Source organism: Vulpes vulpes, chromosome 15 (assembly GCF_048418805.1).
Source record: "Vulpes vulpes isolate BD-2025 chromosome 15, VulVul3, whole genome shotgun sequence".
NCBI classification, from domain to species: domain Eukaryota; kingdom Metazoa; phylum Chordata; class Mammalia; order Carnivora; family Canidae; genus Vulpes; species Vulpes vulpes.
The window spans coordinates 67,627,156-67,642,626 of record NC_132794.1 but is presented as its reverse complement, the minus strand read 5'-3'; the positions used below and the strand labels follow the sequence as shown (position 1 = coordinate 67,642,626).

The window sequence follows — 15,471 nt, the reverse complement described above, 5'->3', positions numbered from 1 at the left end:
GCTTCTGCTCCAAAAGAAAGGAGTGAGGATGAAAGGGGCATTGGGCGCCAACCCATGGTAGGCAGTAGGTGAGGGAGGAAGAGGTGGCTAAGGACCTTTGTTTTGACTGATGCTTTTCTCTGAGAGGCAGGAGGTGAAAGACCTGTCTACCAAGAGTAAAGGGAGAGAAGTGGGAAGCTTAAGAACAGTGAAGGTTCAAAATGGCAGTGGGGATGAATGCAGAAGGCTAGGATTGGGAATGTGCATAGTGTTAGAACAGTGACAGGGCTGGGGCCTCAGTCTATGGCATTTGAAAGTCAAAACCAAGCAACAGAAACTAAACTTGCAAGGACTAAGAAGGGAAGGATGATCACTTTAAGGATGCAGCTCTGTAACAGAATCACCTCCGTATATTTGCAGGAGATCTGGCCATTTTTCTGAGTCTTTAAACAACTCAGGTAGGTTTGCTAAAATATCTCAAGCCTACCAGGGTTTGAATCACACAGAGCAAATTTGAAGAAACATTTTTAAAATGTGTAATCCATTTCAGAGTCATGAGTATTTTCATTACGTAGTTTTTATTTTAGACGAACATTATTGTAAAAAAAAGTTCACCTGGAATAAAATCCATTAAAAAAAAAAAAACAAAACCACAGCATCAGTATCAGTATACAGTTAATGAATTGGCTTAAACAAGATTAACCACATGACAGGTTCACTTTATCTGCAGGAGCTTTTCACATTAAGCTGTTGAAGCAAAAATAAAATATGCTGAAACATACACAGAAGGATAATTCTATGGAAAAACTAGGTATTTTCCATTAGGGGCATGATTTTAGTCAAATAGTTTATGGCATGTTGCACTAAAGGAACTGCAGTGTCAGCTGCAAACAAACAAAATAAAACCCATCTGTAAGGCCATAGGAATGAATTATAATAAATTCACATTTTTAAAAAGGTAAGAAAATGAAACAAGAAGTTCTATTAGTTCTTGGCAATAAGAAATGTAACTGCATATGGCACAAGCATTTCAAAAAATGAAGTAAAATTTGAAAACACCCCTAAACTAATGGGGATGTTTAAACTAGTTTAAACTAATTTGCTAATTTTCACTTCTGTAGAGTTCAGTCATTTAGAATTTTTTCATCCTAAACAGGACTCCCATTAATTTTATTAGTCTAAAAAAAAGACTGATTCTCTGTAAAATTGTGCCGGGATTTAAAATTTTATTAGCATATCCTATCCCTCTAGGTCCCTCTAGGACAAGGAACTTCATTTTTAGACATTCCATTTCCCTCCCTTCTTTGGATATAACAAGAAGGGAAAAAGGAATGTCCTTTCTGTTAAAAGAAAAATTCTAAAAACCCTGACAGCAGAAATGAGTGCTTAAAATCTGAGATAAGTAAACCAACATAATGAAATGCCGTTTTAAAATTTGAAGCTTAGAAGCTCATCTTTAAAGATTAAGTACTAAATTTATAAAGAAATCTAAGTCATGAATTAGCAAAAAAAAAGTCTGCTTAAATGCATCACTTACTGTTCACAGGAAAAAGTTTATAAGTCTTAATACAGATTCACAGCATTCAGAATCTGTAAAATGGAGTTATAATCTCTTATAAATTTCTGCAAATGTTCATCTATATTGCACAGCTAAATTTCTTAATGGAGACAGGGAGATCATACCTTTTTTTGCACTAGTGGATATGACATGTATGTTCTATTCTAGAGTAAACTATTTTCTACCTTTTCCAATGATGTCTTTAGTCCAAAACAAAACATGTAATCTAAACGGTGTTGGATGCTTAAAGGCTGGCTCACCGGTTTTCTACCAGGTATTAGAATACTAGTTAGCTAAATGAGGTATAATTAAAAAATAGTCCTTCAAAGTAAAGAGTATAGTCTTCTGAACATTTATAACAAAGACTGCACAAAATGTTAATGTAAATAGTAAGAAACCCTGTGGCATCTCCTAACCAATGCACAGGTGGATTATTTTCTCATAATCTGTATGAAGTAAAACATAGCTAAAATAAATTCCCAGTGAAACGTTTTACAGTCAACTGGTTTACATGCTACTGAGTTACAGCACATTTTCAGTGTCTGATATCCTCAGACTCTATTTGAAAAGGTCTAGTCCAATCATTGTCAAAAATTAGCACACTGATAATAAAGTGCAGCCACCGAACCACTAATACTGCTGCAAAAGTCTTCATGTACCTTATCCATTAGACCACAAACATGTTCACACAAAACTAGATTTCTTCAGTTTCAGCAGGGAACAGACAGTTATCTGTCACTAAATTCATCTACCAATAGAAAAAATAATGCACTCTATGTACATTATTAAGCAAAGTGGAATATTTATTGGGTCATTTTACCATGCAGAAAGTGAATTTCCTATGGTCTTAGCTCAAATTATATACAATTTAGCAAAGCTAAATGTAAGAAAATAGCAAGGACGATTTATTTCTATATAACAGAGCGTATCCCCCCCGAGTTGCTGCTACTTCAAAGAGCACTTTTAGACTCTTCTAACTTTTACAGGCTCTTTCAAAGGGAATTTCATGGAGACTAATTATTAACCCACGTAAGACAAAAGAAGAGAGAAGGAATGAAACAAAAGCAAAGCACTGTGTTTAACAAAAAAGAAAGAAAAAAAGCTAACCACAGAATATGTCAGTTTTGGTTTGCAGACAACCCCTGAGATATAAACCAAAGTGTTAAGACACCAAATAGTCAGAGGTAAATTACTAGGAGGATTACATTCATTCATGGTGTCCTAGCACTTGCCTTTTACAAAGTACTTCGTTACCGTTCAGAAAGCTCAACTGCTTGGATCTTTTTCAGAAAATTAGTAAATACAAGATGTTTCTAAGATTACTTTTCCTTTCCAAAAATGCATCTAATTTTAAAATGGTAGATGTACAATCAACTTCCAACCAAGCAACTAGTGATTATACTGGGATACCAACAGGTGCCTTTAAGCCTATAGGTAAATACAAAAAACAAAACAAAACAAAAGAATCAAGAAGGCTGAAATTTGTCAACATTAAGTTTAGTGTATCCATTAAAACTAGCTCTGGTCTATCTGCCGCCACTAAGCTGTACAAAAGTTTTCAAACAAGTAGTAAAGGTTTGACTGGTCCAAGCATTCTAACGCTACGTCTTAATCTGAAGCACGATGCTCTGTGGTAACAAACAATCCATTTCCATTTTCATCTCCCCTCTAAACTATCAAGCATGATGGTATGATGGTAACCTTCATGAAACACAAAAGGCCTAAGAGGAAGAGTAATTATTGACAGGATTCATTTCCCTAATCACCTATTCATCACTCCCTTCTGTATTATGACGCTGAAAGGCTAGAATAACAGCAACGACAAGATGATCTGAATTTGGCACATAAGTTAACACTAAATACCATTTTTTTCCTTATGTGAAGGTTTCATCTACAAAAGGTATACCAGTACCAGTGTCTGGCGAGAAAGGCAGCTAAGCTTTTGGTTGGCTTTGGCCCAAATGACTGGACCGAGTTCTATAACAATGAACCTGAACAGATGGAACTGGGTTCTACGCATTCAAAAACAGCTGTTTTAAAATGGAAACCTTGCTCATATTTTCTCTAACGAAAAGGCAAGACTTTTCCTAGAGGCTGCACTAGGTCTAATTACCTTTGTTTAAAAAAAAAAAAAAAAGCCCAAATAAAAACAATAAAAAATCATTCTGTTCACCATTACTAAGAGTTATCTCTATTAAATTTATATCAACAAGTTAGTCTCTCTCTCCCTATAGGTTAAATTTTCTATTAAAAAAAGTCTAAATCTAATACTTAACTTTTGCAGACAGGGATCACAGTAGGAATTGGGTATTACAAATGAAACCGGCAAGCTAATGAGTGAACTTAAGAAAAAATATATTGCATATATTACGATGCCCATATAACAGAACCACAATAAGATGCTAAAATAAAACCTAAATAGTACATCTCTCTGCCTATGTAAAATATCAGCTCAAGAAGTTCACAATTAAAAAAAAAAAAAAAAGAAGTTCACAATTAGAAACGGACAACAATGTTCAAATACATTATGTTTTTGATAACTGAGTGGTTACAATTGGTCAAACAGAGGAAAAAATAGTAAATACCCCAGGAAAAGTGAGATTAAGGTAATTTCCAAATGTAGCTTCTATTGATTAGACAGAGGTAGCCAATGAAAAAGTGACTTAATCAGCTACCCAAACTCTCTGGCAAAAAGGTCAGGAATGAAGCAAAACTCTAAACTACCTGAAGAAATAAAGGAATTGTGGCCTCTGATGAATAGATGGACATTTTTAAGATCAATCTGATCAGAATTCAATGATTCTTATTTAAGGAAATCACAAATTAGAGCCCTTAAAAAAATTCTGTCAATGCAATAACATTTGGCCACACGAACCAGACCAAACATCTTTTAATTTTAGTAAATTAACCTCTGCTTTAAATGTTTTGCTTTTTTCAAACATCCCCAAGTGCACAAATTTGTCTGGAACTTCAGGAGGCAAAAGTGTGCAAATCCGAGTCTGAAACTGTGCTGTAGCAGGGACAGACTAACACTGATGTGCAAAGTGAAAAAGAAAAGATAGCAGCTTTCTGGGACAAACCAAAGAAGAAACAAGTTAAGTCCTGCGCGTGTCTCCACTTCATTGCTTCCATGTTTGAAAAAAGGAGCCTGTTATCTTGATAGACCTTCTAGAAGGCTGGAAACCATGTGGCATTCTGTGTCGGGAAGTCTAGGTTCAGTGGTGCTCTCAGCAGCAGCCGGGTGGTGTGATTCTGAGGCTGGCTGACCTGTGCTTTCAGAGAAGCAGGAAAGGGTCCTTTAGGTGTGCTGCAGTCTCTCAGAAAGAGTTCATCAAAGTAGTGAACAACGGAAGAAACTGGTCTTCTTTGATCGGTTCTCTGTTATTTTCACTGGTCCACCTGAACCTGATGAATTGCTGTCATTCTAAAAAAGGGAACATAAAGTTACCAAGGAAATAAAAGTTTCGTGGTTTGATCTCAATTATTTAAAACATACAAGCATCAAACCACACCACAAATGTGTATTCCATAGAGTATTTTATTAGAAAGGGAACTCATCAGGCTTTGATGTTGTCAGTATCTTTGGAAATGGATTAAGATGAGAAAAATATTTTTAGGATAGCATCTTTTATATTAATAATATATTAGATGGGAAGCTCCTATTTCCAGTTCAGAGAAATTACAGCCAATGGAGTGTTAAGTTTCAAGGCTAATGATGGAAACAATGTTTTAAGATACAGGTATAGGCAAAACTCTTGCCAGAGGTAAAAAGAGTTGCTAATGTAAGGTATACAATTATATTCAGGATTCTGATGAAAACAAACTTTCAAGGTGGTCCTAATGATTCGTCACTGACATCATTTCTAATTTAAGTGAACTTTAGCAACTTTAAGATCGTATTCATACATAGATACAAATATCTGTCACATGAAAACCAAGCTAGATCATTTCATGTCATTATTAATCTAATTATTCTGTTCAACATTCTATTAAAGACCACCTAAAGAGTCAGATGAAAAAACAGAAGCAGCTGCAGTTTAAAAGAAACTCGAAGAAATAGAAATAAGAATCAAGCTTCAACCAGGTGAATATGGGTCAGGAAAGAAATGAGTCAGTGTGAATATATTATCATCAGGCCTATCCTATTGATCAAATAAATAAACAGCAAAAATAAGAGAACAAATTTAACAAATAGCATAATGCAAATAAAAATTATAAGTGATACAAACCATTTTTCTGTTGAGTTTTGTCATTATATCTCGTGCAAGTGTAAAAAATGCCTAAAGGTAAACCAAAAATTGTATTAATAAATATTTATAATATAGTCTTAAGTAGAAATGTAGAATTTTTTCATTATTTCATTATAAGACATTTGATAGCTTTTTAAAAAATTTTATTTATTTATTCATGAGAGACCCAGAGAGAGAGAGAGAGAGACAGACAGACAGAGAGGCAGAGACACAGGCAGCGGGAGAAGTAGGCTCCATGAAGGAGCCCAACACGGGACTCGATCCAGGGTCTCTAGGATCACCCCCTACGCCAAAGGCAGTGCAAAACCACTGAGCCACCCGGGCTGCCCACATTTGATACTTTTTAATTAAGAAAGAACAGAACCTTAATCACAGTACACATGTGAATACTGTATCTTATTTTTCAATGATATCACAAAACTGTCAGTCATGGGGCGTCTGGGTGGCTCAGTCAGTTGAGCATCTGATTCTTGGTTTCAGATCAGGCCTTGATCTTGGGATTGTGGGACTGAGCCCAGAGTCAGGCTCTGGAGTCTGCTGGAGATTATCTCCCTCTCCCTCTCTTCCCTCTGCTCCTCCCCCTACTCATACATCCATGCTCTTTCTTTCTCTAAAATAAACTAAAAATTAAAAAAAAAAACACTGACATTCATTCAGTCATCAAATATTTTCTGCACATTATATATAGCACAGGTTCCTAACGTGACATTTGTTGAGTCATAGGTGGCTTCCTCAGTACACCAAAAGCACCAGGGTTGGGGGTAGGGGGGCAGAGGCTCTCAGTCACCCCAGGTCCTCAAAGCAGGGCACAGTGCCTTGTTTTCGAGATGCTGAATATCTCTGTTCAATAATTGAATGAATAATTATGTACTACTCTAGAGTTTTAGAATCCATTTTCACAAAAATCTCTATCTTTTATCCCCAATCTCCTCTCTTTCAAATTGTTTTCATTCTTGTATCTGAGAATTATATCATCTTCTGTCTTAGCTCAGCTAAATTCCTCACTGTGGAAATCAGTTCAAATAGGACAAATCTGATTAATCTCAGTGACATTTTGTACCTAGTGCCTCTTGACCCAGACCAAACATTTTTTTAAACCTACCATCTCTACTTTGTTTCTACAGAGCCAAAACTTTTTTTTAAAAAGATTTTATTTTTAAGTAATCTCTACACCCAGTGTGGGGCTTGAACTCACAACCCCAAGATCAAGAGTTGCATGCTCCACTGAGTGTGCCAGGCAAGCGACCTTTACAGAGCCAAAACTCTTAAAGAATCTTCAGTTGTCCCCATGCTAAACCCATAACTGTCAGTCTCTTTGTCCCCAACCATTCCTGATGCCCCCAAAGATGTTCAGCATAAGATTATGTCCAATCAAGTCGAACAGAAACAATGATAACCACTATTATCACTTACTATCAGTGTTCTACTGTCACACTGGTCACCTCTGAATCTAAATTTCTAAAGAAGCTGATCCCAGTTTTTATGAAAAGCTAAATACACTAAAATAAAGCTCTGGGAAAAGTCCTAATTTCTGTCGAATACCGGTCAAAATAAGCAGCTTGGGCACCTCCCCGCTCTGTACTTCCATAACTCAAAGCTCTCTGTAAGCCACAGATTGTGATCAGGGTACAGCCACAGAGACTAAGCCTGCTCCATCAAGCCAGGGTATGGAGTTCACTTTGTGAGAGCAACCCCATCTAGGCCATCTCAGTGAACAAATTTTCTCCTACTTCTACTTAAGAGGCTCCCCTCTTTCTGACAGAAGGAAATCCTTTTGTGGTAAGCAGGAGGAAGTATTTTTCTGCTTATCTATGCTTGTGTAAATAAATCAACAGAAGCTTCCTGTTTCCTAACATCCATTAGCCAATCTGAAAAATTAGTATTAGTTATTGAAAACAAAGAAAAAGTTCGGATCAGTGTGCCCTAGCCAATAAAGTAATTTAAATCTCGATTTTTTAGCCATAATGTTATGGTAAATGGTGAGTAACCTAAGAAATTGAATGTCTACAAAACCACTAATATTACAGTTTATTGAATTATATGTATTAACACACATGTATCATTTTTACAACCAGTTTAAAATATATTTTTTAAGATTTTATTTGACAGAGAGAAAGAGAGCACGTGTGTGCACAAGCAGGGTGAGCAGCAGGCAGAGGGAGAGGGAAAGGGAGAAGCAGGCTCTCCCCTGAGCAGAAAGCCTGATACAGGGCTCGATCCCAGGATCCTGGGATCATGACCTGAGCCAAAGGCAGACGCTTAACTGACTGAGCTACACAGGCACCCCTATAAAATGTTTTAAAGAAAGAAAATATTATCAACAATTCTGCCCTTTGTAAAGAAAATCTATTCTTAGAAGACTCTGGATGATTTGGTTGTCTTTAACAGTTCACTTACTGAAAATTTATTAAAACTAGTCTCTGATAGGAATGCCTGAGTGGCTCAGTGGTTGAGCTCTTGCCTTCGGCTCAGGACATGATCCTAGTCCTGGGATCGAGTCCCACATCAGGCTCCCTGCGGGGAGCCTGCTTCTCCCTCTGCCTATGTTTCTGCCTCTCTGTCTGTGTGTCTTTCATGAATAAATAAATAAAATCTTTAAAAAAAAAAACTAATCTCTGATAAACATGCTTATTTCTACTAACGGCTGTTGTGTTACAATTTGTCATGCTTAATCTAAGGGAATCTATTAAATAATCAGTTTAATTCTCTCCTGAGAGAGTACAGACATGAAAGTAATTAAGATTCTCCCGCTATAGGCTACTAAAGGATGACATGAACCATGATAAATAAGCAGAACACAGTGCTTGGTCGGCAAGTACAGGATTTCTGGCTTCCCCAACAAAGGTCAAAGCTGAACTTGAAGGACCTTCTACCTTCTGTTCAGTGAATCTTAACTGAGCAATCTCCTATAGCCCACGTGGGAGCTGGGTGCTAGAAATTCAACAACCTGGGTCCACAATAAAAGTTAGAAGCATAAAAGTTCACAAAATGGAGGTGGAGCTCACAGAAGGCATTCACTAAGAAGATGACAAGTCTTGGAGAACCACTTGAACACAGAGACCTAAGCTCTAATGCTACCACATAATAAATCATGGAAAGTTTCCTTCTTACCTCTTCTACGTTTGTACTGGATTTTGCACTTGTCTCCAAGAATTTAATCCCATAGTCAATTGCTAACTGAAAGGCAAACAGACATTTAAATTCCATTCAAGTTACTTCAGTATATAAAAAGCATTTCCATCTTCTAGGTTGTTCAAAGTCTCAAAGGTAGAGGATCTAGTGGAGAACTCTTGTGGTCCACAATTTCTTTGCTTTCTATGTTTGAAATGTAGACATCTCACTTAATCATCATAAATAAAATGGCAGCACTTCAACTCAAAACATAACTTAAGTAATTCTTTTTTTCTATTATACTTTAGCTCTCTAATATATTTACAAAAAAAACCATGAGACACATACCCGCTCTTATCATTAATTGGGGATTCACTGATCCCTTTTACCTGGACCCAAAGTACAACTATCCAATAGTTACTATACTGACCTATTATTTTTTAATAAATTGGTACATAAAAGAATGAAAGCTTTAAATACTGAGCACGCACTGCTTTTTGTTTTTATTTAGTTTCTATTTCTATCTACTCCAAAAAGCTCCCAGTTCATTTAAAATAACAAGATTAAATGAATGTTCTTAAGGGAAAAAACTTTGCAGACAGATTTAAAAACAAAATATATATTGCATATATCACTAAAAAAAGGCTAAAGCAAAATTCCAAGATTTAAAAACTGAAGCCTCTAAGCTAATTTAGAAAAATGTCATGGAAGTAAATATGTACATGTAATACACTCTTGCTATTTTTCAGGATAACAAAATAGAGAAATGCCTATAAATGACACCCACAGTTTGGTAACTTAAAGTAGTTTATCCATAATGACATAAATCTAATATGGAGTAAAATATTCTTAGGAAAAAAATAATGAATTGGAAATGATTACTGTTTAAATTTCTCCTATCTTATTACTTTTATTTGAAGAGAATGATTTACTTGATCTTTAAAACTGGGCATTTTCACACAGATGTGGAAGAAAAGAGCCTGAACTCTAAAGCTGCAGGAATTTGAAAAAGGAGCAATTTGTATCTCCCAGAAAACAGCAAATTCTTCAGGAATGAGTCATGACTACACAGTATATGGAGCTGGATCTTGAATACTAATTCATACCATTCAAGTATGGATTACATCTCTTTGTTGTTTTTTTAAAGGATTAAAATACAGATAATTTTCACACTGAAATCAATAATTAAGTAATACTAAGGAAATAAATGCTTCGTGTGAATAGATTCCAATCTTCATGCATTCGGTTCAAATTTACCTTCTCTCCTCTTTCTTTTGACACTTGTCTTTTGTCATTCATATCACATTTGTTACCCAGGATCATTCTTTCAACATCTGAAGAGGCATGCTGCAAGGAGAAAATCGTGTGTTATAAAAACAGCCTGAGCAAAACACAGTTATTCAATAAACAAATCCTAACCTGTCAGAAACATCCATAAATTTAATAATAAGACAAATAATCTTTTGCTCAACACAAGGCCTCATGCAGAGAAAAATTTAAAAGATGGGAGGAGGGAAAAGCTACAGCAAAGAGCCTATGCAAACTTTTCCCCCAAAGGCTTGCAGCCATTTTCAGGCTTTTTTTTTTTGTACATGAACAAACAGAAATAAAATCTATGGTTATCCAAGAACAAAACTTCCAAATATTAGTTTGGGACAAAGAAGAAAAGAAAATAGTACTGAGTGAGCCAGTGGAGAAAGTATTCTGGATTCTGAACTACACAAAATATTAAATCATGTAAGTTAATATAAATGTGTACAAAATGACTTTAAAGTCAGATTTCTTTCTGTAATGTCAAAGACATAAAAAAAAAATCTTAATACCAATCAACCTGGAATTAAAACAAATTTCAAATATCTACGATGGAGAAAATGTTAGAAAGGAAAAATGATAAGTTGCTAGAATAAAGAGATATCTTTCTGGGAGTCAGATGCTAAAGCTATAGGAGCACAAGTCCCTTCTTTCTGGCCTCAGTTTTCTCATGTGTAACCTAGGGACTTGTATTAAAGTATTTTCAAGATCTGGCCCAAGTTTAAAATTCTGTGAAACTGCTCCTCTCTTTGTACCTCCCCGTCTAACAGTGGTTGGACTGGCAGCACCAGAGATCACTCTGTGGTACTCCTCAGAACAAGAGGGCCTGACCTGCCCATGCCCTACTTCTCAGCAGCTCAGCTGCCGCTTCCAGAGACAGAAGGAGCCCTTAGCAAGCACCCAGCAGGACTCCTCTCTACTATCATCATTCTCCTCCCATACATACCTCTTCGATGTTTCTTATCCAATTTTTAATATTGTCAAAGGATTTTTCATTTGTGATGTCATAGACCAGCATAATTCCCTGTAAGGAAAAAAAAACTTGATTTAGTATTTCATATATCTTAAAGTTATAGAATATAATGTCGGTGTACTCCTACCCTCCAGAAACCTTTTGTTTGTCCTTTAATCTTTTTTTTTTAATTTTTTTTAAAATTTTTTTAAATTTATGATAGTCATGCAGAGAGAGAGAGAGAGGCAGAGACACAGGCAGAGGGAGAAGCAGGCTCCATACACCGGGAGCCTGACGTGGGATTCGATCCCGGGTCTCCAGGATCGCGCCCTGGGCCAAAGGCAGGCGCCAAACCGCTGCGCCACCCAGGGATCCCTATTTTATCTTTTTAATTAAAAGGGATTTGTAATAAAAATTTTAAAGTACAAAGAAGGAAAAATAAATAAATTCTTCCACTATCACACCATGTAAATAAATAGTCTGTAAATGTTTCTACTGTTAACCTTTAATGAATTAGTGATTATGGTAAAGGTGATACACCTTTTATATCTGACTGCATGTGATAAGAATCAGCACCAACTAGAGTTGAAGGAGTGTTTAAGTTAAAACAGAGATAGTGATGAGAGAAAGAGATAATCACTTCTGTTGTGTACTTGTTTATTGCAAGTAGAAATGTCTTGTTTCTTACTCCTGTACTAAGATCAGATCCATACTGCTTTAAAATTATTTCTTTTTTTACTTAAAAAAATTATTTCTTATATGGGCTGTTCAAAGTGTCACTGTCTACATAAATCATAGACACTTAAAATATAATACATTTTTATTAATATACATTTGTTATACAGGTTTAAGGAAAGGCATGGTCACCATATTTTTAAAGGCCATCATATCTTCTATTTCTAAAAGGTTTATCTTCTAAGCATATCAACTGACACTTGTATGCTAACTATTCCAAAATCTGTTATCACTAGACCACACTCCTGTGTTAAGTGCTACATGTACCTGTCTATCCACTCAACAAGTATTTAGTGAGCACGTACTATGTGCCTTATACTATACGTTGTGCTACTCGCAGTGAAGAAGACAGACAAGGCCCCTTCCTCTCTCATAGACGGCTAGCAAAGAAAACAATAAACCAATAATTATTCAATTTGTTATAACATTGACAACTACTATAAAGAAGTATGGGGAGTTTTGAGTACAAATGCCGATCTAATCTGGTTGAGGGGATGGGGTGGTCAGGGAAGGCTTCCCTGAGAAAATGACAGTAAAGCCAAGACCTTAGGTCTGAGCAGACTTGAACTGGGCAAAAGGGAAAGCCACCGTACCAACACACAACAGAAATGTGAGTATCCTGCTGACCAGAATGGCCCACTCACTGGACTGAGTGAAAGCAAGTCAGCTTGGTAAGAGTGCACAGATCCGATGGAGAAGGGCGCATGATGAAATGAAAGAGATAGACAGGGTCAGATGTGCTTTGAAGACCAATGACCGGATAGCAGCCCCCAAATGTCCCATGTGGTCACCAAAATTCAACTGAGTAAAACACAAGCTTGCCTTTGTCCCCTCTAAGTCTTGTCTTCCTCTTTGTATTCTCGTTTTGTTAAAGGGCAATAGAACCCTGCCAGCCAGCCCAAGCAGACCCCTGGGAGTTACCTCCTCATAGCCAGGGAGTCACTAAGTCCTGTAGGCCTGACAACCACAATATCGCCCGATTCTGACCCTCCAACTCTCATGCATGGCCTTATTCATATTCTCATCTATTAGCCTTTACCTGAATTACTGTCATTGTCTTTAACTGGTCTCCCAGCTTTCGTAAAACTATACAATCGCTCAGAACATATGCAGGAGTTCCAAAACATCTACAAGTTAATTACCTGATTAATATTATGAAGACCAATGGCAAAACACGCAGTTACTAAACAAAGAACATTAAAAAAAAAAAACCAACAAAAAGCCTTTAAATGTCTTGTTTCCATATCCCCAAACCTATCTCCCCCATTGTACCAGACTCTAGCTTGGATCCTTTGAACTTGACAAATGAATATTCATGTTTTACTTTCACTTGAAGAGTTATAAAACCCTTAAACACACTCACCATGGCTCCTCTATAGTATGCTGTTGTAATGGTTCGAAATCTTTCCTGGCCTGCTGTGTCCCTAAAATTTGAAACAAAGGAGAGAGTGGTTTTAAAAGTTATCACCAGCATCACTGAAGAGAAATCTTAAGCTTTGGATAGAATTCTGGTCTGCTCACAAAAGCAGTGGTTTCAAGGGAAAGGGGAATGGGACACCAGGAGAGCCTGCTGTGTGTCTGTGAGCTGGAGGCGGAGGTGGCCACAGGGGCCTGTCAGGAGCTCACAATGACTCTGGTGGGAAACTTGGACCTTCATGATAAAAGCAGCAACAGGAAAATACATGGCCCTGCTAGGAATTGGCATGTTCTATTAGTCAAACACACGTAGGAGAGAATAGAGAATAGTTCTAAATTCTTGGATCCCTGTCGGTAGTTATAATTCTTTTTATAAATGCCTAATGATTAAGGCATTTTGCTCTCTTGACTGAAAGTCTGATTTTTGTACAAAGCAAGCATTTGGGCTGGACTTACTACTGTGTAAATTCTGCTCAGCAGAGCACTCTCAAATGGATCTCCTCAAGAACTTTTTCAGTTATAGAGCCTGGGATTAAATGGGAGCCTGGAGTTTCACACATAATGGTTGACAATGTTTCCAAAGATATTAAAATATGAACACCACCTCAAAATTACATAAGCTTTCATGTATTCTTGCTTTTTGGCTGATGGCATTCTCTTAAAATACATTAGGAAAAATTCAGAAATTTCTCATTACATTGATTGAAACAATCCCTCTAAAGGGAGTCAAATTTCTTTGGTATCTGGGAAAATCAGTATTCTAAATTTGTCACGCACAACCACTCCCTGTGCTACTAAGGCAAACTAAATTGTACAATTTAATTGTAGGGGAGAGAGAGGCATTTGTGGAAATATACTATAATTCTGATGCATACCAACCCAAACAAGAGATGGAGGCCCAAGGGAAATATAACAAATCAAAAACATTAATAAATGCCTTAACATTCATCTATACCTCACAAAATACTTTCATCTGTGCTCACGTGATGCCCATCACAGCCCAGTATAGTGGTAGGACCCCCATCCTCATTCTGCAGAAGAGGTAACAGGCTCAGGCAGGCTATGGCCTACCACTAAACCACTAAATAGCTCAGAACCTTGAATACCCTCAAGCATCTTAGGTCTCAGCTGCTTAGGACAGGGCCAGGCTTCCCACCACAGTATTCATCTTATCTTGTCATTCTCTCACTGGTCAGGATTAGATACCCAGGGCACCGGAGTTTGGTATATTGCAAACACATCATGGGGAAAACAGATGCCAAGTAACTTTGAGCCAACCAACTATTTTGGTCTAACATACTACTTGATTTAGAACCAGCTCTGCGGTAAGGATGGAGGAAAAACCCTGCCATACTAAATGTAGGCCGTGAAAACTGAATGGAGTCTATTGCTGTTGAGAGTGTTGATAAATAGTGCTATGATGTTATATTAAGTTCTAATTAGCTGACTGCTAGCTGACTGCCCACAGGCTCCTAGAAATGCTTCTTGGTGCTATGCTCAGGACTGTTCAGCACAGTCAGAAATTCTCTTTGCTTCTCCTTAAAAATTTTTTTTTAGTATCTTTAAAGTATCTGGCCTCTTACTGAATATCAATAGATGCAAAGGGAAACCTATGGTAACCTTCACCATGTTTTCCAACGAATATACTGGGAACCACTATACTAGGCTAATATATGAAGCTGACACAATGCTCCATATTTGGGTCATTATCCCAGCTTTATCGTTGACCCAGACAGATGCTCTCCGATGGACTTAACTACTCTAAGTCCTAAGTTCTTCCTCTGTAAAAGAAGGACTAGTGGATTTCAATATCATGCTCTAGTTCTAGCCTGGTTCTGAGATTCAAAGAAGAAAGAGAGCCTAAGGAAAAAGCTGATATAAATTACTTTACTATTTTGCCCTGTCTGCTTCTTAATCTATGCTGCTCTAAATTTCTAAGCTTTGTCTACTGCTGTCATCATTACACACTGGATCAGTTCAGTGGTCCTCATTTTTTATTTTATTTTATTTGTTTGTTCATGAGAGACAGATAGAGAGAGAGGTAGAGACACAGGCAGAGGGAGAAGCAGGCTCCATACAGGGAGCCTGATGTGGGACTCGATCCCAGGACCCCAGGATCACACCCTGGGCCGAAGGCAGATGCTAAACCGCTGAGCTAC

At 37.1% G+C, this 15,471-nt stretch overlaps 1 protein-coding gene across 1 annotated transcript in view; it reads right to left on the bottom strand.

Annotated features, from left to right (window-relative positions):
- Nucleotides 1-540: 540 nt before the first annotated feature.
- RAB8B (RAB8B, member RAS oncogene family) overlaps nt 541-15,471 on the bottom strand; it is a 62,229-nt gene continuing 47,298 nt past the window's right edge. Inside the window, exons 3-8 of the mRNA XM_026003559.2 lie at nt 13,260-13,320; nt 11,156-11,233; nt 10,156-10,245; nt 8,899-8,964; nt 5,767-5,817; nt 541-4,961 (exon numbers count right to left, since the gene is read on the bottom strand). Coding sequence (XP_025859344.1) covers nt 4,869-4,961; nt 5,767-5,817; nt 8,899-8,964; nt 10,156-10,245; nt 11,156-11,233; nt 13,260-13,320 — 439 coding nt within the window. The 3' untranslated portion in view covers nt 541-4,868. The remainder of the gene's footprint in view (nt 4,962-5,766; nt 5,818-8,898; nt 8,965-10,155; nt 10,246-11,155; nt 11,234-13,259; nt 13,321-15,471) is intronic.